A 26,336-nucleotide genomic window follows, 5' to 3' on the forward strand; every position below is an offset into this window, starting at 1 on the left:
TCATTCAACAAAATAGAATCTCATTTCAGCCCATCTTTTGAGCTTTTGTAATTAATGAATATCTAAAGTTTCTATTTCATTAGATTTTCATCTTCTATATATATTCATGTCAATAGGCCATATGGTTGACAAGTAGGTGAATACACATCTGTTACTGATTGAATGGTTAACATGGAACATGTTTTTTGTCTAAATTAATGGGATAGGAAGATAAATGATGGAGGACATTTCTGGCCTATTGAATTTCAACTTTCAATAATAAACCTGTTCACTTGAAATTAGTCTGTCCAATATCAGTAAAGACATATTTGACTATTAACTTGCTTTAAGCCTTGTGACGTCTTGCAATTAAGAGAAATTGGAAAAGCTTTCAAAATTACCTCATTATTAGTTCTTGCCTTTAATAATTAAATATCAGCAACATAGTCGCATTGAAGGTATCTTTTGCCAAGCAATACCTTATATTAACATTGTAATGAGACAAGTATCTTTTCTGCAAGGCTGTTAGCTCATTTGATGAAAATACCAACAACATTGCTATAAGTATTGTAGTAATTAAAATATTGCTCTTTAGTCGGGTTGTTGTCTCGGACACTTCCCCCATTCCTATTCACAATTCTAATAAAGTTGTTTTGGCATCGGTGTTTGCACATACAGTTTCTGAAGGAGTTCTATGTTTTCTAGTAAAATATGTTCGCTAAAGAAATTTTCCATGTTTGAAAAAACTATAACACAAGTTTCATCTGAAAAGACTCATCAGTGAAGATCAAATTAAAAAACCGATCAAGGTAAAATAAAGTATGAAGTTTAAAACTAAGTCTCAAGGTTCAGACAGTATCAGTATCTTGACAAAATATTGCTCAGTCATAGTGAGTTGCTGGAGACTTGTTTCCCTTCTTTTCCATTGTAATCTGTAGGATTGTAGAAAGAACATGATAAACCTTTTATTTGTTACGGCAGTTTCAACAATCTGATAGATAGCGTTGTCCTGATTATAGAAACTTATTGACAAATGTATCAGATATCCGTAGTCAGATTTGTTAGGGCATGGAACATTAATTGTTCTCTAGATATAAGATTAAAACACCTATCATATTCGGAATCTTAGACACGTTTCCCTCCAGATTTGAAAGATATTTTAACATGAACAAATAGTTTAATGGTATAATGATAGAGTTCCAGCAGAGTAAGTCCATTGGGACATGTAATAACACTCATTCTTACAATCAATGACAATACTGATGCAATTTCGTATTATATCTGTCAAAATCTCGACATTTTCTGCAAATTATTTTCTTTTATATTCCAATTTAATAATGAAATATTGGGACATTAATTGAACAGTTTGTGAAAAAGTTTGTATCAAGGTTTATAACAACAGCGATAAGTTTCTTGTCTCTTTCTTGCAATATTTGTTAGTTCTTGTATTTTAAATTATTATTAAAGTATATTTGTTTTTTTAATGAAATTGTAGTTTAGTTAATAGAACAGATCCATGATATACAAACAACTTTTGTGTTTTATGAAATTTTATGCCATCGAGACTTCACAAGACTTCAGGTCCTTAAATTTTGACCTGCTGAAAATGCAATTTATAATTTCAACCAATACCATAATAGCAGATAAAGTGCTATTACTTGAACTTTATGCCATCAAGACTTCACAAAACTTCAGGTCCTTAAATTTTGACCTGCTGAAAATGCCATTTATAATTTCAACCGATACCAAAATAGCAGATAAAGTGCTATGACTTGAATTTTATGTCATCCAGACTTCACAAAACTTCAGGTCCTTAAATTTTGACCTGCTGAAAATGCCATTTATAATTTCAACCGATACCATAATAGCAGATAAAGTGCTATGACTTGAATTTTATGTCATCCAGACTTCACAAAACTTCAGGTCCTTAAATTTTGACCTGCTGAAAATGCCATTTATAATTTCAACCGATACCATAATAGCAGATAAAGTGCTATGACTTGAACTTTATGCCATCGAGACTTCACAAAACTTCAGGTCCTTAAATTTTGACCTGCTGAAAATGCCATTTATAATTTCAACCGATACCATAATAGCAGATAAAGTGCTATGACTTGAACTTTATGCCATCGAGACTTCACAAAACTTCAGGTCCTTAAATTTTGACCTGCTGAAAATGCCATTTATAATTTCAACCGATACCATAATAGCAGATAAAGTGCTATTACTTGAACTTTATGCCATCGAGACTTCACAAAACTTCAGGTCCTTAAATTTTGGCCTGATGAAAATGCCATTTATAATTTCAACCGATACCATAATAGCAGATAAAGTGCTATGACTTGAACTTTATGCCATCGAGATTTCACAAAACTTCAGGTCCTTAAATTTTGACCTGCTGAAAATGCCATTTATAATTAATTTCAACCGATACCATAATAGCAGATAAAGTGCTATGACTTGAACTTTATGCCATCAAGACTTCACAAAACTTCAGGTCCTTAAATTTTGACCTGCTGAAAATGCCATTTATAATTTCAACCGATACCATAATAGCAGATAAAGTGCTATGACTTGAACTTTATGCCATCGAGACTTCACAAAACTTCAGGTCCTTAAATTTTGACCTGCTGAAAATGCCATTTATAATTTCAACCGATACCATAATAGCAGATAAAGTGCTATTACTTGAACTTTATGCCATTGAGACTTCACAAAATTTCAGGTCCTTAAATTTTGGCCTGATGAAAATGCCATTTATAATTTCAACCGATACCATAATAGCAGATAAAGTGCTATGACTTGAACTTTATGCCATCCAGACTTCAAAAAACTTCAGGTCCTTAAATTTTGGCCTGATGAAAATGCCATTTATAATTTCAACCGATACCATAATAGCAGATAAAGTGCTATGACTTGAACTTTATGCCATCGAGACTTCAAAAAACTTCAGGTCCTTAAATTTTGACCTGCTGAAAATGCCATTTATAATTTCAACCGATACCATAATAGCAGATAAAGTGCTATTACTTGAACTTTATGCCATCGAGACTTCACAAAATTTCAGGTCCTTAAATTTTGGCCTGATGAAAATGCCATTTATAATTTCAACCGATACCATAATAGCAGATAAAGTGCTATGACTTGAACTTTATGCCATCCAGACTTCAAAAAACTTCAGGTCCTTAAATTTTGGCCTGATGAAAATGCCATTTATAATTTCAACCGATACCATAATAGCAGATAAAGTGCTATGACTTGAACTTTATGCCATCGAGACTTCAAAAAACTTCAGGTCCTTAAATTTTGACCTGCTGAAAATGCCATTTATAATTTCAACCGATACCATAATAGCAGATAAAGTGCTATGACTTGAACTTTATGCCATCAAGACTTCACAAAACTTCAGGTCCTTAAATTTTGACCTGCTGAAAATGCCATTTATAATTTCAACCGATACCATAATAGCAGATAAAGTGCTATGACTTGAACTTTATCCACTACTTTAGGCATTATCATTCCTAGACAAATGAGTCATCAACATTATTATTATACAGACTGTCTATTTAAAATAGATTTATCATTAAGTTCAAAGATTTAAAATAAATTAATCATTTTAAATGCACTTGCTTATTGATTTAAATGGTTAACTGATCTTCATCATTGTGTGAATCACTACTGTTTCAAAAATATTTTGAGCACATGCATTTACTCAGACGGCTCAGAGAACATCATCAAAGAGTCATTTGCAAATCAAACTCACAACGCATCAGTGGCTGAGTTGTCTAAGTAGTCTAACTGCTGTATAAGTAGCCATTCAACACTGAAGTCGTGAGTTCAAATCTCGCACAGGGCAGGTGCACTTGACTCCAATCTTAATTGACTATGATTGTTAGTTTTCCTACCTAAGGTCAGTGGTTCTCTCTGAGCTATCCAGCTTCCTCCACCAATAAAAACGGATCGTCATGTAATAGCACAATAGCGCATGCAACAGTCAGTCAGAGTTAATTATTTTTGCAAAATAAATCTGCTATTTAATCTGGTAGTACTATACAAGATAATGTTTTAATTAACATTTTTTATGCCCCACCTACGATAGTAGAGCAGCATTATGTTATCTACGATAGTAGAGGAGCATTATGTTTTCTGGTCTGTGCGTCCGTTCATCTGTCCGTCTGTTCTTTCGTCCGTCTGTCTCGCTTCAGGTTAAAGTTTTTGGTCAAGGTAGTTTTTGATGAAGCTGAAGTCAAATCAACTTGAAACTTAGTACACTTGATGCTTTGAAATTGAACTTTTGACACACTGAACTTAGAAAATGTTCAAGTTTCAAGTTAAAGTTTTTGGTCAAGGTAGTTTTTGATGAAGTTGGAAGTCCAATCAACTTAAAACTGAGAACACATGTTCTCTGTGATATGATCTTTCTAATTTTAATGCCTAATTATATTTTTACCCATTTTCACGGTCCATTGAACATGGAAAATGATAGTGCGAGTGGGGCATCCATGTACTGGGGACACATTCTTGTTTTGAAGATATTTTAGGATCTTTTGGTCATATTGCTCTTTAAATTTTTCAGTTCATAAGTATCCATGGGTTTTTAAATATTTGGTTTTGAGAGTTCTTTATTAAGGTAAATCCTGAAAAGCATTTAAGACCCATATTCAAAAAAAAAAAAAAAAATAAACCAAGCCAACATATTTTAAAGAAACCCTAGTAATAACATCCAAGAATAACAGAAAGATAGAAATAATAAATTATCTTACAAGAGTCTATTAGGAAACAGCTACAAGTCTTCGCCAATCATTTTGTCATGCCATGAAGAATAATACTGATATACAACATATGCAATCCTTACATCATGATCAGACGTTCTATATCTGTTTATTTATAGGTTGATAATCAATCCTTACAAGGTTTCACTAATCACCAAGCTGTGGAAGTATTACGAAATACTGGACAAATGGTCCTTCTCAAACTAGCAAGGTATCAGCGTGGACCAAAGTTTGAAAAATTACAACAGTATTTAGGTAAGTAAAGTGTGAGGGCCATCTTGAAAAACAATCAAAAAGATAATTTTTGAACATAAAAGGGGTAAACAGTAAATATCAAAATGTTATCCTATGGTAGTTTGAACATCCTTAAAAGAGACTATGGAGCTAAAATAAATGTGCACTCGACTCTTATCTTAATCAACTAATCCCATTGAAGGATGGTGGTTTCTCAGGGGATTCTGGCTTCCTCAACCAGTAAAAACTGACCCCCATGAAATAGCACAATAGTGTTGAAAGTGCATTAAACGTTACAATCAATCAATTAATTTAAAGTCCAGTGGCAAATTAAATGCATATACAGGATGAGAAAGTGCAATGTAATATAAGCCATGCTTTGTATTAGGAAGACAAGCTGGGTCAGATTGTTAACAAGATAGTTGCCATGTAAAACAAGCCACTAATGTCTCCCTTCCTGTTCATATTATTTTGACTCAAAGCAGATGAGTCTTTGATTTTACTCTTTAATGTTGCATACTAAGCGGATAAGCAGCCAATAGAAATTTATAAGTCTTTGGAGTATTAAAATCGGTTAGTGATTGAACCAACAACCTCTAGCACTGGAGACAAGCAAGAAAGCATCAAGGGAGTTTATAAGTTGTGAAATTAGAAATTGTAATTACTTAGAATAAAAATTAAAAAAAAATATCCTATTCCTTAGTTTTATTTTAATTAGAAAAGGCAGACAGACAGCTGAGGTCTGCTTACCTGAGAATGTATAGGTAAACTCTGTTAACCTAAGTATCATACAATCATTGATCTTATTCAAGTCATTTCTCATGCTTAAAAGGATTGCAACTAAATCATTTTAGCAAAATATGATTTATTTTATTAAAACAATATTATAAATTATCCAATTTTGATTTCGTCAATGACAATGGATAGTCGACCGAACATTTTTTTGACATTTAAAAGAGTTGATTCAGAAAAAAAGAAAAATACAATTTTAGTTTTCACAATATTTTTTCTAGTGTGTATGTCATGACTTTTAGACATTTCAGGAGCAGTTCCACTTAAGAAACTATTTACACATTTGCAAGAGTTTTTATAACTAGTACACTAATTTAACACACATACACACACAAAGAAAATAAATAGGAGTAACAATTCTAGTTATTCCATGCACTGTTATCCCTAAAACATTGTGTACTTTCAGCACACCCTAACATTAACATACCATATCCCTCTAATGGAATAGGTCCTGCTCCAGAGACAGCGCCACCAGGGTATGAATCACAACAACAAGTAGATGTGGAAGATATACCAGTCATGTTCTGTGATGAGGATTATAGTAAGTGGAAGTTGTAGAAAACTGACAGAGAAAATAGTCATTATAATTTTACTCAAAGAAATATTTAATATCCAGGGGCACTTGCTTAGTTTTCCTGGGTTTTGAATTGTAACCCGAAATTTGTTTTTTTTCTCAATCTATTTATGACTTTTGAATTCCGGTATACAACTGTTGCCTTTATTAACATACTGGTAATTGTATTACATGTATGTACCAAAAGAATTAATGATTTTGATTAGCTCTGACAACAATATCAAGGCATTTCAAAATTAGATTTAAGTTGTCAATAAAAATGCAACATTTATGACTCTGTGTGATTCCCATAACAACATCACAACAAGGCATAGGTATTTAAAACAAACAAAAAAACTTGATATAAATCATAATTTCATGGTTAAAGTATATAAATGTAGTGATACGAATTAATTGCTTCTTGATTTTGCACTCATTTTTAGTATGAAGGGCTTCCATGTCTTGCAATCTTCAGTCAGCATTCTATTCTTAATTTAATGGCCCTTTAAAACTAAAATTTCACATTTAGAAAATGGATTTGAAAATTTTCAAACTCTAGGTGCACCTAATACAAAGTTATTGATTAAAAATGAAATAATTAATTATTTTGTCTGCAAAGGTAACTATTTCTGTGTTTAATGAATTATTATGTTTTTCCCAATGAAATGAGTATAAATCATAAAAGAAAATCATATTTAATATCGTTCATTTCCTGTTTTATTTAATAACAGTTTTCTTTCTTTTTTTCTTCCGTAATGACGACTGGAAAATGATTGTTTATTGTTATTATACTACAATTTGCATATATTTTCCTTTCATGTTTGACAATTTATAAATTCTAGTATTATTGATTTTAAATTTTATATTGGAGACACTGTTGGGTCCTTGCTCCGTGATATATATACGTATTGATCATAACAGGCTGTTTTGACATTAATGAATTTGAGCATAACATTGTCGCGACCAGGATTCAGATAATTCCGTCTTAAAGTGTCCAACACACAATCCCGTCATTCCCAATTTATACAAAATAAATTTGTATTTGTTTGAGCTACATTTTAATTTGTCTACAACAATACTTTCATGGGACAACAATTATTTGTCTGGCATTTCTTATACCTCCACGACAATGGTAAAGTAATAGGAGGTTTTTAGTTGTCTAGGAGATAATTAAATCAACGAATTTTCTAACCACTAACATTTTGGCTTGTGACAGGTCAAATGTCTGTGTGCCTTAATGTAATATTGGTACATGTAATTTAATATAACTGAAACATGCTTAATATGTTTTTTTTGCAAGTGGTCAATTTGATCAATTTGATTTTTGCACCTTTCCATAGATATATTTATAATATTAAAATGGAACTAACCAGTTGCAAGAAAATTTTTAACACATGAACTGCTTTTGCTGTGAATGAATAAAACTAAAAAATTAACAACCATGAAAAATTAAAAAAAAAAAAAAATCAATCTAGGTTAAAATTTCTGTTTTTTAATCTATTATACACTTTCAATTTTTAAATGTTACCTAACAACATGGCTTAATAATACAAGTAACAACTGTACAAGTCACATGTCCTTATTTATATTTAGACAACTTTCACATTTCTGCCTGTTGTCCATCATTGTCCATTATATGATGACACAGCGTCTTGTGGAGTTGTCTTTGATTGTGTTGAGATGAGTTGTTTATTTTTCTGATTATTATGTATAAGTGTATTGACAGGGATAACAATGACAGATTCCATATGATCAATCGGTTATGACAATTAACATAGAGTATTGACACTTTGCCTTACTAGCACCACTTGTATTAATTGTTGATTAACAATGCGGAATACTCAATAATACTAGAGTTCATGGGGTCATTTGGGACAAAGCTTGTATAATTTAAGAACCATTTCTATAGTTTAATATTGTATGCCCTGAGTTATGATGAATCTAAGACTATTTAAAAACAATGTTATGTTTCTGGTTATTAGCAAATATGTATTTATCTGTAATGCAATGCCCTCATAGATCAAAAGTCTTTTATGGGTCTTTAGAATAGCTGTCCATATATGTATTTTTAAATGAAAACTGTATACCAACTTATTTTAACAGATAATATTTTTAGCTTAGTTTATTTAGTAACCTTATTTTGCCAAAATTGAATTGCTCATGAAAATTAGTTGGTTTTATAGCATTTTTCTACATTCTTAATCAGACTAATACAAAGACCATAGAAAAAGACATTGTTGAGGTTGTACAGTGACCAATTTTTGCTTAAATGACTTTTCTTTTGAATCTGTTGAATAGATGTCTCTTGGGCAATCAGATTAACTGCATGTTTTATATTAGTAATAATACCATATATATCTATATATTTAGCTGGGGAACTGTTACCAGACGTGGAAGCTGCTATAAGACAATGTTGGGAACCTATTATAGGAGAAGACTTTGAAGTCGTTGTAAGTATTACAGATAAGTTAGTTGTAAAATAGAATGAAACAGTTTTATCCATTGAAACAACACTAAAAAAAAATACCATTTGTACATTTTTCTAGCTCTTTTAGGATTTTTTTTTAAGATGAAAATCTGTATATTTCTAGCTCTCAAAGCATGTTTTTCTAGGTACTGTTAGATATGTTGATGGTGTGACTCAGGCATCAGAATAGTATAATGGTAGAAGTCTTTGGTTCATTATGTTGCAGTCTGTTCTCTAGTCTGTAAAGAAAAATTGTTTTCCCCAGTTAATTAAATAAAAAAGACACATTGTGAAGTGGTCAATATACTATATATCTTTACTTGTTTGTCACCATGGTCAGAGGCTCCTTAAGGTTGTTTTGAAAGAATTTTTAATAACCCTTTACTTAATTTCAATATTTAAGTAAAAAAATATTTTAAAAAGATTACTGTACTATTAAAAATCTGTACTTTGAGGAAACAAGCACAGTTTTATGGTTTGATATGGAAAGTTTCACCTTAGGTGCCTTGTGACCAGCTTGGCATATGATTTAATAACAGGACCTTCATTGTATAAGTTACTGGAATATATTGAATTAGACACATATAGATTGATCATATTGTACTTGACAATCTTATGTCACCAGGCTGTAGTGGTTAATTGGATTTAGGCGGGATTTTATAACGCTGAAATTAGCATTTAGTTCCAGTGGTTGCAGACTATCTGTTTTACCAATCTACTAGGCATTTAGTACAAACTCATTTTGATATGTAAGAAACAATTGATGTGCAGATGTCTTTTCTTAAGCATTTACACTAAAATTTAGTCTGGTGGTATACAATTTTCTTCAATTTGAATTTTATCTACATCTATTGAAATATCCATTAAAATTGACTATTAAAATTCAGATGAAATAGCTTAATAGTCAGGAAAATGGCAGTTGTTTTCCATTTGTTTGATCTTTTGATTTTGCCATTTGATAAAGGACTTTCATTTTTGAAGTTTCATTGGAGTTTGGTATTTTTGTTATTTGAATTTTTACTACAGGTGACTAGATTTTACTCAGTTGCATATTAGCAGTTTAGGTTTCAGTTTCTGATATAATTTGTTAACAGCTGTTTATGAAATTAAAACATGAATACAAAAAATAAGTTAACATTTGAATAAATATGGGTGTAATTAGGCATAATTATTTTTTGAAGAAGCTGCAAAATGTTAAGGCAGATAAAATTCCAGTTGATTTAGAAACTTTGCTGTACAGTAGTGTTTATTGAAATCCTAAAAAAACAGAATATCCTTCTTTCCCTAAACAATTTTTCAACCTTGCTGAAGTTTTGGAACCTTTCTTTCCTTGCAAAAATTACATATGATGAGCTATGATATTATCTGTAATTATCGGTAATTTGTACATTTTTCCTTTGATGTGTACTCGCTGATAATGTCAGTATCAGTGGACTGGCCGTGATATAAAAATTATTGGGTTAGTACGCAAATGACATGCGCGAATGCATCGCGTAAGGATCTACTTTCCCCTTTCATTCACAAAATTGCGCGTATTTTTTTCCGCAAAAACGTACGGTATTTTTGGCGAAAAAAACACTTGACATCGATTGAAACGATTGTTGTGAAAATGTGAACATAAAATGCATGAAAATAGACTTTTAAAAAAAGAATAATTGATATATATGAAGTACAACTAACATACCATACCGTCCATGATTCCATATCCGAGTTGTTATTCCGGCGTACAATATACCAATACATGGTGCTGTTCCAAGTAGTTTTCTTTTTCTTGAGAAGTATTTGTTCTACCTGTTCGGTCACTATGAAGTGTTACAACTCATATTTAAACGCAACACATAAATAGTGGCCAAAAAGGTACCGCTATCGCATCAGAGAATTAAGCTATTTTAAAGAAAAAAATGAAATTTGCGCATTTTCAACATTTTTGTGGGACCATCATACACAATTTTTAAATATGTCGTTTCAGTGTCAATATAACAGATATGCATAGAACAAAGTAGTCCAAATAATAGGGCTCTTCACGGTTAGTTCGGCCATGTTGGATAGGGGGCAGATTTTTTAGAAAGAGGTGGAAATAGTATGAAAGTATGGGAAATCCTATGTGTGTTTTCAAGCAACTGCTCTGTTTCTATGATGTTTTCCCGTATTTTTGCCCCTATCCAATATGGCCGAACTAACCGTGAAAAGCCCTATTATGACGTCTTGAAAGGCTATTATAATTTTTTTCTTTGACGCCTTTCATCGACGATTTTTTTTTTCATTGACGCCTTACATCGACGATTTAAAAAAAAAAAAAAAAATTATAATAGCCTTTCAAGACGTCATAATTATTTGGACTAAGAACAAAGAACAAAAAAGTGAACCGTAATCTTCATGCATGTATGCGGATCTAGGATAATTTAAAAAAAAAAAAGGGGGTATAACCGGGGCACCAAACTATAAAAGTCTGCTTTGACAAGAATTGTAGCCTTTTTACGGGGTGACTGTGACCCGGGTCGCCTTCCTCTAAATTCGCATCTGAAATTAAAGGTAAACGCAGGGCCTTTAAACTCTTAAGTTTCATATTTCTGGTCCGTTTTGATAAATATATAAACATGACTTTGAAAAAGCAAGAATTATAAGCTAAAAGTTTAGTGACTTCTATTAAAATGTTTAAAATAATTATGAAGTCGACAGGAAATGAGCATGTTCAGATAATTTACAGTCAGCTTACATTGCCGCGGAGAAAAAGGGGGATGAGGGTGGGCTCCTGTATAAATGTCTCCTCACACTCACAGTGCGTTCTTAAAACTATTTGAAATCAATGTGATTGTTTTCATGATGACCACTGAGCGAATCATGACAAAATTACGCAATTTTATCTACTAAACTAAGTAAAATATAGTTAAAACTTGTCGTTGAACTCAAAATGATGATCGATGTTAACTTTATCACTGACTGTCTGTCACTATAATGATGCTTTGGTTAAAAATAAAGAAACTTGACTTACTAGTATGCTACCATCATATTTGCCATTGTTAGTGTCATGTCCAAAGCAGAATATTAATGAAACGCATGCAACAATTCCTTTTCAATACTTTGTGCAAGAGAACGGCATGTTTACTGCACTGTGACAAAATTTCAAATGACGTAATGCAGCCTGTGACGTCAAGTGTGATTCGCCGTGATTCGACGCGAAAAAGAAGTTCGTTTGTTATTTTCTCTATTATTGCAGTGATTTTTATTTTTTTCTTAAATTACCGATAAACAGAATAAAGGACTTTTTGTTTTTGATACTGACTTTATCACAGTAAAATATCAGGTGAGCCCGGGCTCACCTGATATTTTACTGTGATAAAGTCAGTATCAAAAACAAAAAGTCCTTTATTCTATATATATAGAGACTTTCAGTAATCACAATAAAAAAATATATTGCTAAGTTTCCATGCAAAGATTTATTAACCTTGATTTTAAGAAATATTGCCATAGAAGAATAAACAAATCACATTCAAAGAGACATAAACATAAACTGATTTTATAAGAGGACAATAGTTCTAACAAATAAGTATTTGTAGTAAATCAGGATACATTCAGTTAAATAGATTTGTCTGATAAGGAAATGGAACAATAATATTCCATGGAAGAATTCAGACGTTTAATAATTATTTCCCTATCTGAATTATATATTTATTGATTTTGAATATTTTTATTGCTGGGATTTGATAAATGCATTAGTTTATAGTAACCGATGCTTTGAAAATTACTGGTATTAAAGCTGAAATATAGTGAAAAGCAATGGCTTAGCGTGGGCGGTTAAATCTTTGAGGAACAATAAAATGTAGTAAAATTCTAAAGCCTAAACTATCAAGAAATTTCAAAATATACTGAAAAATTCTAGACATTTTGCCTGAAATTAAAATTTAACCAAGTTATATACATTAGATGCTTTGTTCAAAATGATGAATATAGAATTTGAGATATAAATGCTAGGGTTCATCAGCAAAGATAGATTTGATAGGACTATTTGGAAGCTTGATTGACTTAAGGAAAAATGATGAATTATAGCTGTAATAAGACAGCTTAGCTTAATATGATTAAAACCTTAGATGATGACTTGATCTCCTAGAATTTGCAAAGACAAGGGGTCAAAAGTTAAAAAGAAGGGTTGTCACAATAAAGCTAATGTAGATTAAAGCGGAAAAACAAAGTACTAAACCAAAATAGTTACATTCCAAAAAATCTTAATTAATGTACAAAAAAAATAAATTAACAAATATCATGAAATATGTGAGTTTAATTATTGCGATTTTAGAAAAAGCTTTATATAGAAAAAGAATATAATATGAGAATGCTTATTCTTATTTTTCGATACTGATGAAGTAGTTTCATTTTTCAAATTTACAAAAATCTCGCAATAATTTCTGAATTTACAGAGCTAGCCATTTTTGGCAAGAATGTCTGCATTAGAGCCTTATGTGTTTGACTCATATATAGCCCTTTTAAAAAACTTTTAATAAAAAACAATTTCTAACTACCAAAACATAATCATGTAAAGTTTAATATATACAATAGGTAATGAGGACTAATATGATTGAATTATGAGAAAAAAACTAATGCAGTTTATTCAGAGTTGTAACTTCATTTTAGTATTTTTATAACCGTTACAAGTGTTCATTACTTATCAAAGAGTTAAAAAATTATATGATTCTATTTCCAGGTTTCACAGCTTTCCAAGTTTCGTGAAGGAGGAGGATTAGGGATTAGTTTAGAAGGGACTGTTGATGTGGAGAATGGTGTAGAAGTCAGACCTCATCACTATATAAGGTCCATCTTACATGATGGTCCAGTAGGAATAAATGGAAGACTTAAAAGTGGAGATGAATTATTAGAAGTATGTATATTCATATTCCTTGAATTAACCTCATCTAAGCATCTTTTTTTTTAATTGAAAATCCAAGAGTGCTTTTCAGTTAAAACTAGTGGCCATCTTGGTATTGCTTCAAAGGATGATTTCTAGACTTCCAAGATGAGGAAAAGCAGAAAAAATACAGGAAACTGCTGTACAGTAGTTGTCGTTTGTTTATGTTATTTATATATGTGTTTCTTGTTTCTTGTTTTTCATATAGATTAGACCGTTGGTTTTCCCGTTTGAATGGTATTACACTAGTAATTTTGGGGCCCTTTATAGCTTTGTTCGGTGTGAGCCAAGGATCTGTGTTGAAGGCCCTACATGTACAGTGACCTATAATTTACTTTTATAAATTGTTATTTGGATGGAGAGTTGTCTGATTGGCACTCACACCATATTTTCCTATATCTATGTTCTTTGACATGTTTGTTGTATGATTATTTCCCAAAATAATCAGGAATGCAGACTACATGTATATATCTTGTTTCTCCCTATTTGACTGGTGTACTTTTCTCTATAATCAAAGACCCAAATCTGTAATGAGTAATGTATGACTACAGACCCATCATCAAAACTTATATTACCCCAGAATAGGCTTAACACATGATTTGGATGTTGCCACATTCAGTTCTTAATTTATGTCACACCTATAAAGGAAGTGGCTTAAACTAGGCTGGCATATTGTTTTCTGTGGTCACCATCAGCAATGGGTAAAATATTTGATTTGTTACCCATGCACACACATAATGCATATCTCTGACTTTTTTTAATTATTATTCAACAACATATTGCTTAAAACTGTTAATAATTTACTCCATTAGTTCAGTGTTCCAGGGAAGGGTCCCTGTTGTCTTGTGGTAAGCATTATTATATTCGTACACCTAAAAATATATCACAATCAACAATGAAGTAAACAAATATATATAAAAGACTCATTTATTAATCAATTCTATATCTCATCCAGCTTATATGGTTATTTAAATGTTGCTTTACCATTATCTATGCCCCCTGCCTTAGTAGAGGGGGCATAATGTTTTACCCTTGATTGATATAAGTATCTTTTTGGAATGTCGTCCTGGTTTTGAAATTGTCAGTTTGATCAACTTGAAACTTAGTACATATGTTCCCTATGATATGATCTTTCTAATTTTAATGCCAAATCAGAGTTTTGACCCTAATTTCACGGTCCACTGATAATAGAAAATAATAGTGTGAGTGGGCATCCATGTACTATGGACACATTCTTGTTCATTTTTACTTTACTTCAGAAACTTATAAAGGACATTGAAGAAACGTGTGAATACAATCTTCCATTTTATTGCATTAATAACAATTTGAAATATCGTAGAACCCCTCTAAATGGTTTTTTACCAGGTAGAAGAAAGTGCAAATAGTTCAACAGAAAACTTTGTACTTATTATCTTTCAAATAATCATGAACAAACTTGAACATATAACATGATATACTATTAATGTATTCAAGGATTAACATTATCATTCATTGATTAAAACCAACAGGTACCTCAATTTCATTCTGAATTAATGATTTATGATTATTCTAAAAAAAAAATCATTATTATATATATTTCAAATTTAATTTTCCTGTTATGAGGATTTAACCATTCACTTGGAAACTTTCTCTAATTGATTATTTATATGAATGATTTATAAATTACATTTGGTACTAAAATGTATGCAGAAAATGTATGCATAATGCTGATTTTAAAAGAATTTATGGATATTGTGATGGCTATTATTATTTTTGAAAAAAAAGAGCACAAAATAAGACTGGTTAGCTAATCAATGAACTGTATACTAAACGGTTATATTAGCATGGTATGATTAGCCGATTTTATGTCTGTCAACTTAATTAGCTTTTAATTGTAGGTCAAAACATTAATTATAGAATTCAATTATAGATCAAAAGACAATAGAAGGCATGTCACAACCATTATTGTATCTGTTGTATTAACGGTAGCAACTGTCTATTGATTAGAGGTTAGACAGGACATTCATCATTACGTAGAGAGTAATCTCCGGTTTTAATTGACTCTGACGAGGTTATATAACGTCAGGAAATGGATGAAAACTTCTAACGATTCTGACAGAGTGAAGGTTAAGAAAAACAACTCTTACTTGGAATAGATTAAACCAAGCATTGGGTTGTTATTTGATCGAGAAAAAGCCCTATGATAAGTTGAAAAAAGTATTTTATTTGAATAGATTGATGCGTATGTTGCATGATGAATAGTTTGTGCAAAAGACTTCAATTACGATTTAAGATCAGGAAAGTACAATTGGCGATAGTATCAATGGCTTCTAGTTGATTAAGATCTAAAACAGCAAATCTTCTTGTCTATCCTGTTTTGTCTCCTGTTATTATATCCTTAGATGAAATGTTTCAATCTAAAGGACCATTTTGTTCGCTATCAAGGCTACAAAGAAAATGTGTAGCTGTCGTCTGCTATTCTGATTTAGATCCAACTATCATCTCTTTTGAAATTTTAAGAAAATATCTGTGACCATTTATTACATCTAAGCTTTCTTGGTTTGTTATTTATCTTCAAAATACTCTTTCGCATTGGAACGCTTTTTTCATCTTTTCCCATCAGTACACACAATTTGCCTCACTATTCTGAAAAATCATTTGTGATTTAATCACTCAATGGTCGGGTGTTAGTCGCTTTGACACATTCACCATTTCCTTTCTCAATTTTATTTACTCTGACACCAAAAAGGTTAAGCAACTTTTTCACTAAAAGGGCAATTGATCTCATTGACTGAAGATACATTCTGTTTGAATTAGAATTACTGTTTTATAGACTTTTCAAATCTATTATGAAACAAACTGATATGTTCATCATGTTCATATCGTAGATTCTTGTCATTTAAGGTATCAGATTTTGCAGGCAGATTTCTGGTAGTCTATTAGCTTCTTCATTAGTCTTGTTTTCAGGCACTTTTTAAGGAGCCTGACATTTGATTTAGACTCTTTCTAGTAATTGGAAACCAAACCTTGATCTTTAGATGTCTGCCTTGGTTTTATAATGTTATAAGGTTACTGATTTTATAGACATATTTTGCATTTTCCGATTTCATGTTGTTATTTAAAAATAACTTATGTTTTGAATTTTATTTTGTAGGTCAATGGGAAAAGATTGCTTGGACTTAACCATAAAGAAGTGGTTGGTATTCTAAAGGAACTTCCTCAACATGTGCGCCTTGTTTGTGCACGACGTGTTCAACAACCAAACAACGAAATCTATGCACAACAAGATGGACAATTTTTTAGTTCAGAACTCAACCCTGGTGTCAACGAAATGGGATTTGCAACAGAACGCCTTGTTAAAGCCAAATCAGAAATGGCCCTGGCGTCTGCTGTTGAAAATAGTACTGTACAAAACTCTTTAAACAAAATGAAATCTCGGTCTTTAGAACCACTGTCAAACTTTGCCATGTGGAGTAGTGAACCAGTTGTGATAGAATTGAAGAAAGGAGATAAAGGATTAGGATTTAGTATTTTGGATTATCAGGTACAGGAACAAAATCAGGTTAATTTGTATACATGTATTATTCTCATAACTCTTCCCCTTTGTTGATTCCATTCGAAATTTTCACAGTAACAAAATTGATAAAATGGAGAATGAAATTGGGGAATGTGTCAAACAGACAACAACCAAACCAAAAAGGAGAAAACAGCTGAAGGCCACCAACAGGTCTTCATTGGAATGAGAAAATCCCACAACCTGAGGTGGGCTTCAGCTGACATTGCAAATTTACCAAATATAACTATTAGGTAATTGCAAACAAAATGGTGTAGCAGAATCTAAACAAAAAAGATTGATTGAAGCCTATTTACGTCAATTGGCAAATGATAAATGCATCTGATTATACCCTGCTGTTTACTAAAACAACACAATTTTTTACTTGCTTGTTTACAAGATAATGATTTTCAGTTTACAATTTCATCCTTTTCTTGATTTTGACTGACTCCCAGTCTTTATTTCTGTCTGCTTGGCAGAGAAGCAGCATATATTGATTATAAAAACTTATTTATCTGACCAGGCATATGGAACCCATGACCTCTCATGATCCTTCAGAAAACAAAACCACTGAGGCTGTTGATTTAATTAAAAAAGAGAAACGACCTGTGCAAATTATTTATAGCTAGCTGATGTTTGTCATATTAAAAGTCATTTTAAGGTGATTGACAATGAAAATAACAATGTTGACTCGTATACGTAGCTGAGCTGTCTTTCATTTTGTTAATTTAGTGCATCTCCAAAATGGAATTGAAGGAAGAATTTACACACTGTAAATTCAGAAATTATTGTGTGCACTTATTATTGCGATTTTGAGAAAAGTCGTGCTTAATTCAGTTAAAATATTACAAAATGTGAGTTTTAATTATTGCTTTTACAACTCTGTCGCATTATTCGCAATAATAAAAACTTCACAATAATTTCTGAATTTACAGTATTTCAGCTCGGTTTTTACAGTGCTGTATAAAGTGTCAGTAGGTTTCTGTATATTGAATTTGTCTGTAATCTTCCTTGTGACAATACATGTCAAACTGTCGTTAAATTCCATTGGGAAAATTTCTGTGCAGATGAAAATCATTATAAGAATTAACAATTACTCTGTGCATTTACAAATGCATTGATTCAAATGATTTTATGCAAGCTCATCAAAATTTAAGTTGAAATGTGATTGAATTAAGAATTACGTCAATATTTTATTACAGTTTTAAACGAAGGGCATTCTGTTTACATGTCGCAATGTTATTACACTGCAATGTAAATTAAATTTAAGTTATTTAATATGCAGGAAGCTTTTCTATCGGAATTCCCTGTTGAATACCGCAGTTCTTGTTTTTGTCCATTAGAACCAACTCATAACTTGACTATGTATAGAATAGCATCTGAATTGATTGTATAGAATTACTGCAACAGTATGTTTTCAAGTGCAAATAATTCTTTTCTTAGAAGTAAAGAATATTTTCTGTAGGGAAGTTAATCATGCAAACCAGAATATGTGGTCGGAATAATTAAAACTACAATCAATTCATGGATAGTGTTAGCTTAGGAAATATGCAATATTGTTGGTTTATTTTATTAATTTTAGAGATTTAACACCATGCTGTATATGTCGTAGTACTTTTAATAGTGGGGTAACAGTTTTCTAGATTTTATGCCCAAGCATATATACATATTGAATAAAATTTTTATGTTTGTCAATTCAGATTGAAATTAATGTAGAAATATTTAAACAATTGTTAAAATCAGTATTGTTTTTTTTAAACAGCTGTTTTCATGCAGCGTTATTTTAAATTGAGTATTACCTATAGCTATTAATGAATGTTAATTTCAACAATTGGTATTTTTTGCTAACTTACTCATAAAGGCCATAAAGTGCACTATTCCCATCACTCAGTATAAAAAGGTGTGGTATGATTGCTAATGAGACAACAATTTAATGGTTTTTCTCTGAAAATATTTATCTTCCTTCCTGTTTATAGTAAAAGATATGGAGGTAATTCTTGGTTAAAAAAACTAGCGAAGTTAAAGATATGTTTTATGCATAGTAAGATTATAACCTTCTTTTGACCTAATCACAAGCAAGGCTAGTGTTTGGAAACTTCATTTATCAAGAATATGTTTTCTGCAATTATGAGGTTCAATTTGTTGCAAATAATGCTTAACCCTCAAGTTGCACAAGTTTTCAAAAATATCATGACCAGAATTCAAGAATGATTTGGAGCCCTTGTCAATCTATGTCTTCATGTGGTTCCATGGTAGTTAAGTTTCATGTAAAGCCAATATAAAGGAAAGACAAAAAGTTTAATTTCTATAAAAGGAATTAATTAATAACCAATACAAAATAGAAAAATGAAAACTTCTTTCCTGAAGGGAAGAGGAGTTAACAACAAAAATGATATTTTTAAAAAGACACAAACTTTCCCTCTTTTTTTTGTAGGATCCAGTAAACCCTGGTGAAACTGTGATAGTAATCAAAAGTCTGGTACCTCATGGTGTTGCTCAACAAGATGGCCGCCTGGTTCCAGGTGACAGATTAATGTTTGTCAATGAGAATAACCTGGAGAATGCTACACTAGACGAAGCTGTTCAGGCATTGAAAGGTGCACCTCAGGGAACTGTAAGAATAGGTGTGGCCAAACCCTTGCCATTTCCCAGTGGTTTCCCTGGACAGAATCAGGTATGTCATCATCAGAAGTAATTTATAACTCTTGATTTGGAGTGTGGATATTTAAATGGGTTGTTATTTTCCTGATTTTGATGCATAAACACTTCATGCATGGATTGAATTTATGCATCAAGGACCAATTTTTAATTTATATTCATGATATTATTGCCTTCTAAATATAAAAATACGGAGATTGCCAATGAGACTACTTTCCACCTGAGTTCAAATGAAGTTTGTGTAAGCTATTATTTGTCACTTAATTACCAAATAATAGAACATATGTTCTTCCACAATGAACAAAAACCATAAAGTCTAGTAAGTTATAAAAGGACCAAACGATAAACAAACATGATGAATATAATTGAAGGACAACCACTGAATTGGGGAACTCACTTCAAAAATGTGGCATGGTTAAAAGCAACTTATTGTATGGGAATATTTGTCGCACAGTTTACCTGAACTGTGTATGAAAATATTGATGTTTACAGTAATTCATTACTCATTTATGATCACTGCAAATAATGGCAAAGCAAGCAATGACGAAAAAAGAATGAAAAATCATAGACCGTGTATGTGTCATTTCAAAGTTTTATTCACATATTATTTTTCTGATGTCATTTAAGCATTCAACTAGACAGGAACAACGAAAGATAATATACCAAAATAAAAGTTTTTTTTTGGTGTGTACAGTGTTCCTGTATTAGTTTAAGTATCACAATACACTTACAAATCAAATTAAAGATTGGCAATTGAAAATTGAGTTGGTGTCTTTCTAACTTGGAATTATAGGTGAATTATTCATTTTTGGCAACTTTTAAACACATGCCCTTTTGAACATTAATTTCATGAAAGAATGTTGAATTTGAATGATTACTTTAATAATTTTGTGGTTTACTATAAAATACATGGGTATTGTCAATGCTAATAACATTGATAAATTGTTTTCTGTTCAGAGCTAATAATTGTATCAAATAATCTATGTTATGTACAAAGTATTCATTAATTACACAATGAGAGAACTGACAAATCCATGATAGTTATTAATTGCAAATCAATGTTTACGCTGATGTTTTATAATTTTGCTCGGAGTATCTCAAGTTGAAAAATATAGTTCACAAGAGATATTACTTAGCATGTTATAAGTTGGGTGTAATGATATATTTGAAAGAATTACAAGTGATGTTTTAATGTATGGATTATTTTTGCTTCTAAATCTTTTTACTTTATCGCATAAGGCTTGCTTATATTTTCAATTATTTTCCAAGTAAATACTCTGAAATGACTTTTTAGCTGAGTTTTAGCTGGTGGCAGTTGAAGCTTTATTGTTTTTATTAAGAATTAGTTTGAATTCATTAAAATAATTTGTCTCATTTGTAAAGCTTGTGGGATTGCATGGTTTTATAGATTTATGCTTATTATTGCATGTCTTTTATTCCTTGACAGAATGCAACTTTACCATTCACCCATGCTGCAAATTATGATGTTGGTTATGGTTTCCCAAATGCACCTTTCCCTGCAAAGCATGCTGGGTATCCCGCCGAAAACGTACAACGACAAATCATCGGGGATGAGAACTCATATACTTATGCTTCCGTTAAGAGAACTGAATCGACTTCAACCAGCGGAAAAGAAGATAAATCCAATAGAGACAGCTTTTATGAAAGTTCTGAGGATGAAAAACAAGTGAAATTGAAGCCAGTTGTCTCCCCTCGAACAAATATTCCCCCTAAGAACAAATACATAAATTATGAAAATGAACAAATTATTGCTGAAATCAATTCTACACATGTGCATGCAGAAAAACCAGCTCATTTGCCACCAAAACCTCATCCTAGAACTTATATATCCGATTATCTCAATACTTCCCCTGAAGTCACGGAGCCTAAAGAAACAGGCCCAAAACCTACTGCTGAGGCGTCTCCTCGTGCTCAATCTCCAATAGATTACGAAAATACATCACCTGTATTGCCTTCTTATGAAGAGGCAATCTCAGGAGACCTAGAATTTGGTATGGATGATGCTGCTGCACCACCTGTACCTCCTAGAGAGGAGAGTAACCTGATCAATGAAATCATGGTTGCTAATACGTTTGAACAAGTAGAAGAGAAAATTATTGAATCTGAGATTTCATCTGATGAGGTATTTATTTTTTTAAGAACTTGACTACAATTCACAAAAATAAATATGATATTGAAGAAGATTTTTTTTAAATGTTATTTTCAATTTTGTTTTTTTGCTTTTTATGGTATGTCTTGTATGGTGGCTTTTTAATTTTTTATTGTTTTAACTGCATCATGTTTTTTTTATTTCTTTGTCTGCTTGAACTGTTGTAGTAACATTTGGGTTACGGTTCGTAAAATTATGTTCAGCAAATTTATTTTTGCTATGTTTTGCTGAGTGTGGCTGTTCATAATGCTATAGAATATTAATGTGATAAAAATATGATATTTCCGTAGCAATCTGTGAAATCACCAAGTAAAGAGTCGCCATTGATGCGATCTCCGCCCCCTATTCCACCTAAACCTGTGTCACCCAGGATTCGACAATTAAAGACAAAGGTAATATGCTGCCATAACTAGCTTCACTGGTAGAAGGAATGCACATTAATGAACTTTTATTGTAAGGACTGCCAATAGTATTATTTCCTTATTTATTTTCTGAAGTAATCACATTATTGTTTACACAAAGTACTATTCGAGAATTTGGACCTTTAAATTCCAGGTTCAAAATGTACAAATGTTTTTTTGTGAACTTTCTGTTGAAATTTGTTTTGTGAATTTTTTCTTTTAGATTAATAATGATTAATAACTATAAAGCTCAATTGGAAAAGGAAAAAAAAATGTTTTGGTTACAAATTTGAAAAGTATGGTTATTCAGTTTATTTTTTTCTTGCTCATATTTTTATTTGAGCTAGCATAACCATTTTACAAACTTTTTTTATACAAATTATGAATTAAATATGAATTTGAAATAACTTTTTCTTTTTGCAATATTTATATGATTACCTTTGTTCATTCTGTAATGTAGTATGTTCACAGAAAGACAGGACTAATCATTGAATTGTTAAATTCTAAATAAAAGTTTATAAATGATGGTTATATATTGGTAGTCCTACAATATTAATTTTTCTTGGTACTGTTTGTATTACTAAAACTAATTTGTTTTACTAAAACTTATTTGTTGTAATTATTTAGCATTGATCCAAATTTAGCTTCCTATTGCAAAATAGCAAATTCCAGTAATATATGAAATTTGGGATCTCTACAATGTAAACCATACAATACATGCGTCACCTAATTTTCTTGCAACAGTCAGTACATTTCAATTTTTTTTCCATTTCTTTTTTTATAAACAACTAATGTCAAAATTGACACTGCTTTGTTGAAATGTTTAACTTTACTTAGCTTAGATCCGTCTAAGGAAGTTCAACACCAGAAAGCTAAGAAAGTCAAACAGAATTGAGTACATGCAAGTGTGTGGTTTATGGTTGTAAATATATCTTTTTCGGTAATTAGATATATCTGGAAATCTGGCCTAAATGGATCTTTGCTTGTTAGTAGAAACAAATTAACAATTTTAGTTTCATATGTCATTTTTATGGCTGTAACCATAACATGTGTAAAATTTATTAATATTATGATTAACAAAGTTTTGTATATTTTTTGTTATAACTTAATAGTATGAAAAACACCAGCTTTCTCATCAGCTTTTGTGTAAACGAAATTTTCTGAACTAATAAAACACTAAACAGGAATTTGTTTTGAAAAATAATGATTAATTGGCTTGATTTACCTGTGTGAAATTATTTTTCTTACAAAATTATTTCTTCATTTGTGTATGCCTGCATGGCTTTCAAAAGTGGATTTAATATTTTATAGTCTTTTTCAGCTGAAATAGTTCTTTTTCTGAAATAATTTTGAAAGACATGTTTGAATATTTGCAAAAGATTATCATTAGGTAAAAAGTTTTTTAATCCAAAATTGAAAAATAAGTAAATTTCTTTAAAGATGTTTAAAATAATTAATTATTTTGATTAATAAGCATTGCCATGATTTTCTTTTTTTCTTGGAAAGCATGTGTTTATTTTTAGCTCACCTGGCCTAAAAGGCCAAGTGAGCTTTTCTAATCACTTGGCGTCCCGCGTCCGTCGTCCATCGTCGTTAACTTTTACAAAAATCTTCTCCTCTAAAACTACTTGGCCAAATTAAACCAAACTTGGCCACAATCATCATTAGTGTATCTAGTTTAAAATTTGTGTTTTTTGACCCTGCCAACCAACCAAGATGGCCACCATGGCTAAAAATAGAACATAGGGGTAAAATGCAGTTTTTGGCTTATAACTCAAAAACCAAAGCATTTAGAGCAAATCTGACATGGGGTAAAATTGTTTATCTGGTCAAGATCTATCTGGCCTGAAATTTTCAGATGAATCAGACAACCCATTGTTGGGTTGCTGCCCCTGAATTGGTAATTTTAAGGAAATTTTGCTGTTTTTGGATATTATCTTGAATATTATTATGGATAGAGATAAACTGTAAACAGCAAAAATGTTCAGCAAAGTAAGATTTACAAATAAGTCAAATGACCAAAATGGTCAGTTGACCCCTTTAGGAGTTATTGCCCTTTTGATCAATTTTGAACCATTTTTCGTAAATCTTAGTTAACTTTTACAAAAATCTTCTCCTCTGAAACCATAGTGCCAAATTTTACCAAACTTAACCAGAATCATTATTAGGCTATCTAGTTTAAAATTTTTGTTTTGTGACCGGGCCAACCAACCAAGATGGCCGCTGCGGGTAAAAATATAAAATAGGGGTAAAATGCAGTTTTTGGCTTATAACTCAAAAACTAAAAATAAGTCAAAATGACCAAAATGGTCAATTGACCCCCTAAGAAGTTATTGTCCTTTATAATCAATTTTTTAACAATTTTCATAAAATTTGTAAATTTTACTAACATTTTCCACTGAAACTACACGGACAAGTTCATTATAGATAGAGATAATTGTAAGCAGCAAGAATGTTCAGTAAAGTAAGATGTTTAAACACATCACAATCACCTAAACACAATTTTGTCATGAACTGTCTGCTTCCTTTGTTTAATTTAAATATACCAAGGTGAGCAATACAGGCTCTTTAGAGCCTCTAGTTTTAATTCTTTTTGGTTGTTGGACATTTAAAAATTGATAGCCTACTGGTTTCTTAGTCGTAGACTAGATGATATAGGCTGCTTTGTTAAGTGGCAAATATATCATGGATTAAACTTATTTACAATGCATATTACCACCAAACTCAAATCAAGTTTGAGTTTTGGTGGCTCACATCCACTGTTCTTGAGTTATATCCCTTTATTAAGTTTCAAAGAAAACAAAATATCAATATGATTGAAATAGTACATCAGTTCTTTCATAATCACAAGCATTGGGATCTGTGCTTTTAATGTTTCATGGACATGTTCCTTATTTAAATTTATTTTAGCATGTTATATCCAATAATTTAGCTTCCAAGGCATGAAAAGGTTTATCTTGAAATTTATAATTATATACATGTGTAGAAGTGGTAAAGTTATATGTAGAAGTGTTGCTGAGATTTAGTGGGTAACCAGGTGTACACCAAATAGATTTACATGCACCATAGATGAATCTGTATACAATGTATGTAATAAATCATAAACAAGTGATGTTCAAATTCAAAATAGCTGATTCCATATAGAAGTATATTTTAACTTTTATGTAGCATTAACTAAATATATAATAAATTGAAAAGAACTTTACATAGCAAGACCAAATAGCTTTGCTTTATAAATATCTTATTTATTAAATAGCATAATCAGTTTTAATAGAAATATGGAGAGTATATTAAGATCCCTAACCATACTCATTTAGACAAGTTTTCCTGTAATTACTATCACTGCAGGAATAATATAGGTTGGAGTTTGAAAAGTTCGGCGTTTGACCTAAATACTGAATGTATTCTCTGGACAAAAAGTTCAAAATCACTTGAAATTTGGAAATTAGAAATTTAGACAAAAACTTCATTTAGGATGACAGCAACAGGTCTGTATGATGCTTCAACTTCATGGATCTGCAACAAGGCTACTTTATTAAGTCTATAGTTGGATCAAGAAGAAATTCCATTATGGTGTTGTTGCTATTTTAAATTTTTGATTGTTGCAGACTTGATTTACAAGAATGCCTATACTGCACATAATAATTTAAAAAGATACTTTCTTGAATTGGTCCACTCTAATAAGATTTGTTTTCCTTATTCAGCCCAATATTCATTTACTATGTAAGAAGTAAATAAGGTGAATAAGTAATTAACCATTCATTAATGATGAAAAATTACCTAAACTATGAATTTATAGGTAAAAAAAAACAAGATAGGAAATTTTACATCTACTGTCTATTATCTAGTGACTGAGTTTCAAATGATAATACAATGAT

At 31.2% G+C, this 26,336-nt stretch overlaps 1 protein-coding gene across 7 annotated transcripts in view; it reads left to right on the forward strand.

Moving 5' to 3' along the window:
* Positions 1-26,336, forward strand: part of LOC134681379 (multiple PDZ domain protein-like) — a 158,504-nt gene that overhangs the window by 56,150 nt on the left and 76,018 nt on the right. For 3 of the 7 annotated variants that reach the window (XM_063540991.1, XM_063540984.1, XM_063541022.1), the window contains 8 exons: positions 4,871-5,006; positions 6,184-6,318; positions 8,701-8,780; positions 13,497-13,670; positions 16,831-17,220; positions 19,664-19,903; positions 21,335-22,030; positions 22,348-22,449. In XM_063540991.1, coding sequence (XP_063397061.1) covers positions 4,871-5,006; positions 6,184-6,318; positions 8,701-8,780; positions 13,497-13,670; positions 16,831-17,220; positions 19,664-19,903; positions 21,335-22,030; positions 22,348-22,449 — 1,953 coding nt within the window. The remainder of the gene's footprint in view (positions 1-4,870; positions 5,007-6,183; positions 6,319-8,700; positions 8,781-13,496; positions 13,671-16,830; positions 17,221-19,663; positions 19,904-21,334; positions 22,031-22,347; positions 22,450-26,336) is intronic. The other 4 variants (XM_063540996.1, XM_063541005.1, XM_063541014.1 and 1 more) reach the window with 4 other exon arrangements.

Source organism: Mytilus trossulus, chromosome 1, assembly GCF_036588685.1.
Source record: "Mytilus trossulus isolate FHL-02 chromosome 1, PNRI_Mtr1.1.1.hap1, whole genome shotgun sequence".
In the NCBI taxonomy this organism is placed as follows: Eukaryota; Metazoa; Mollusca; class Bivalvia; order Mytilida; family Mytilidae; genus Mytilus; species Mytilus trossulus.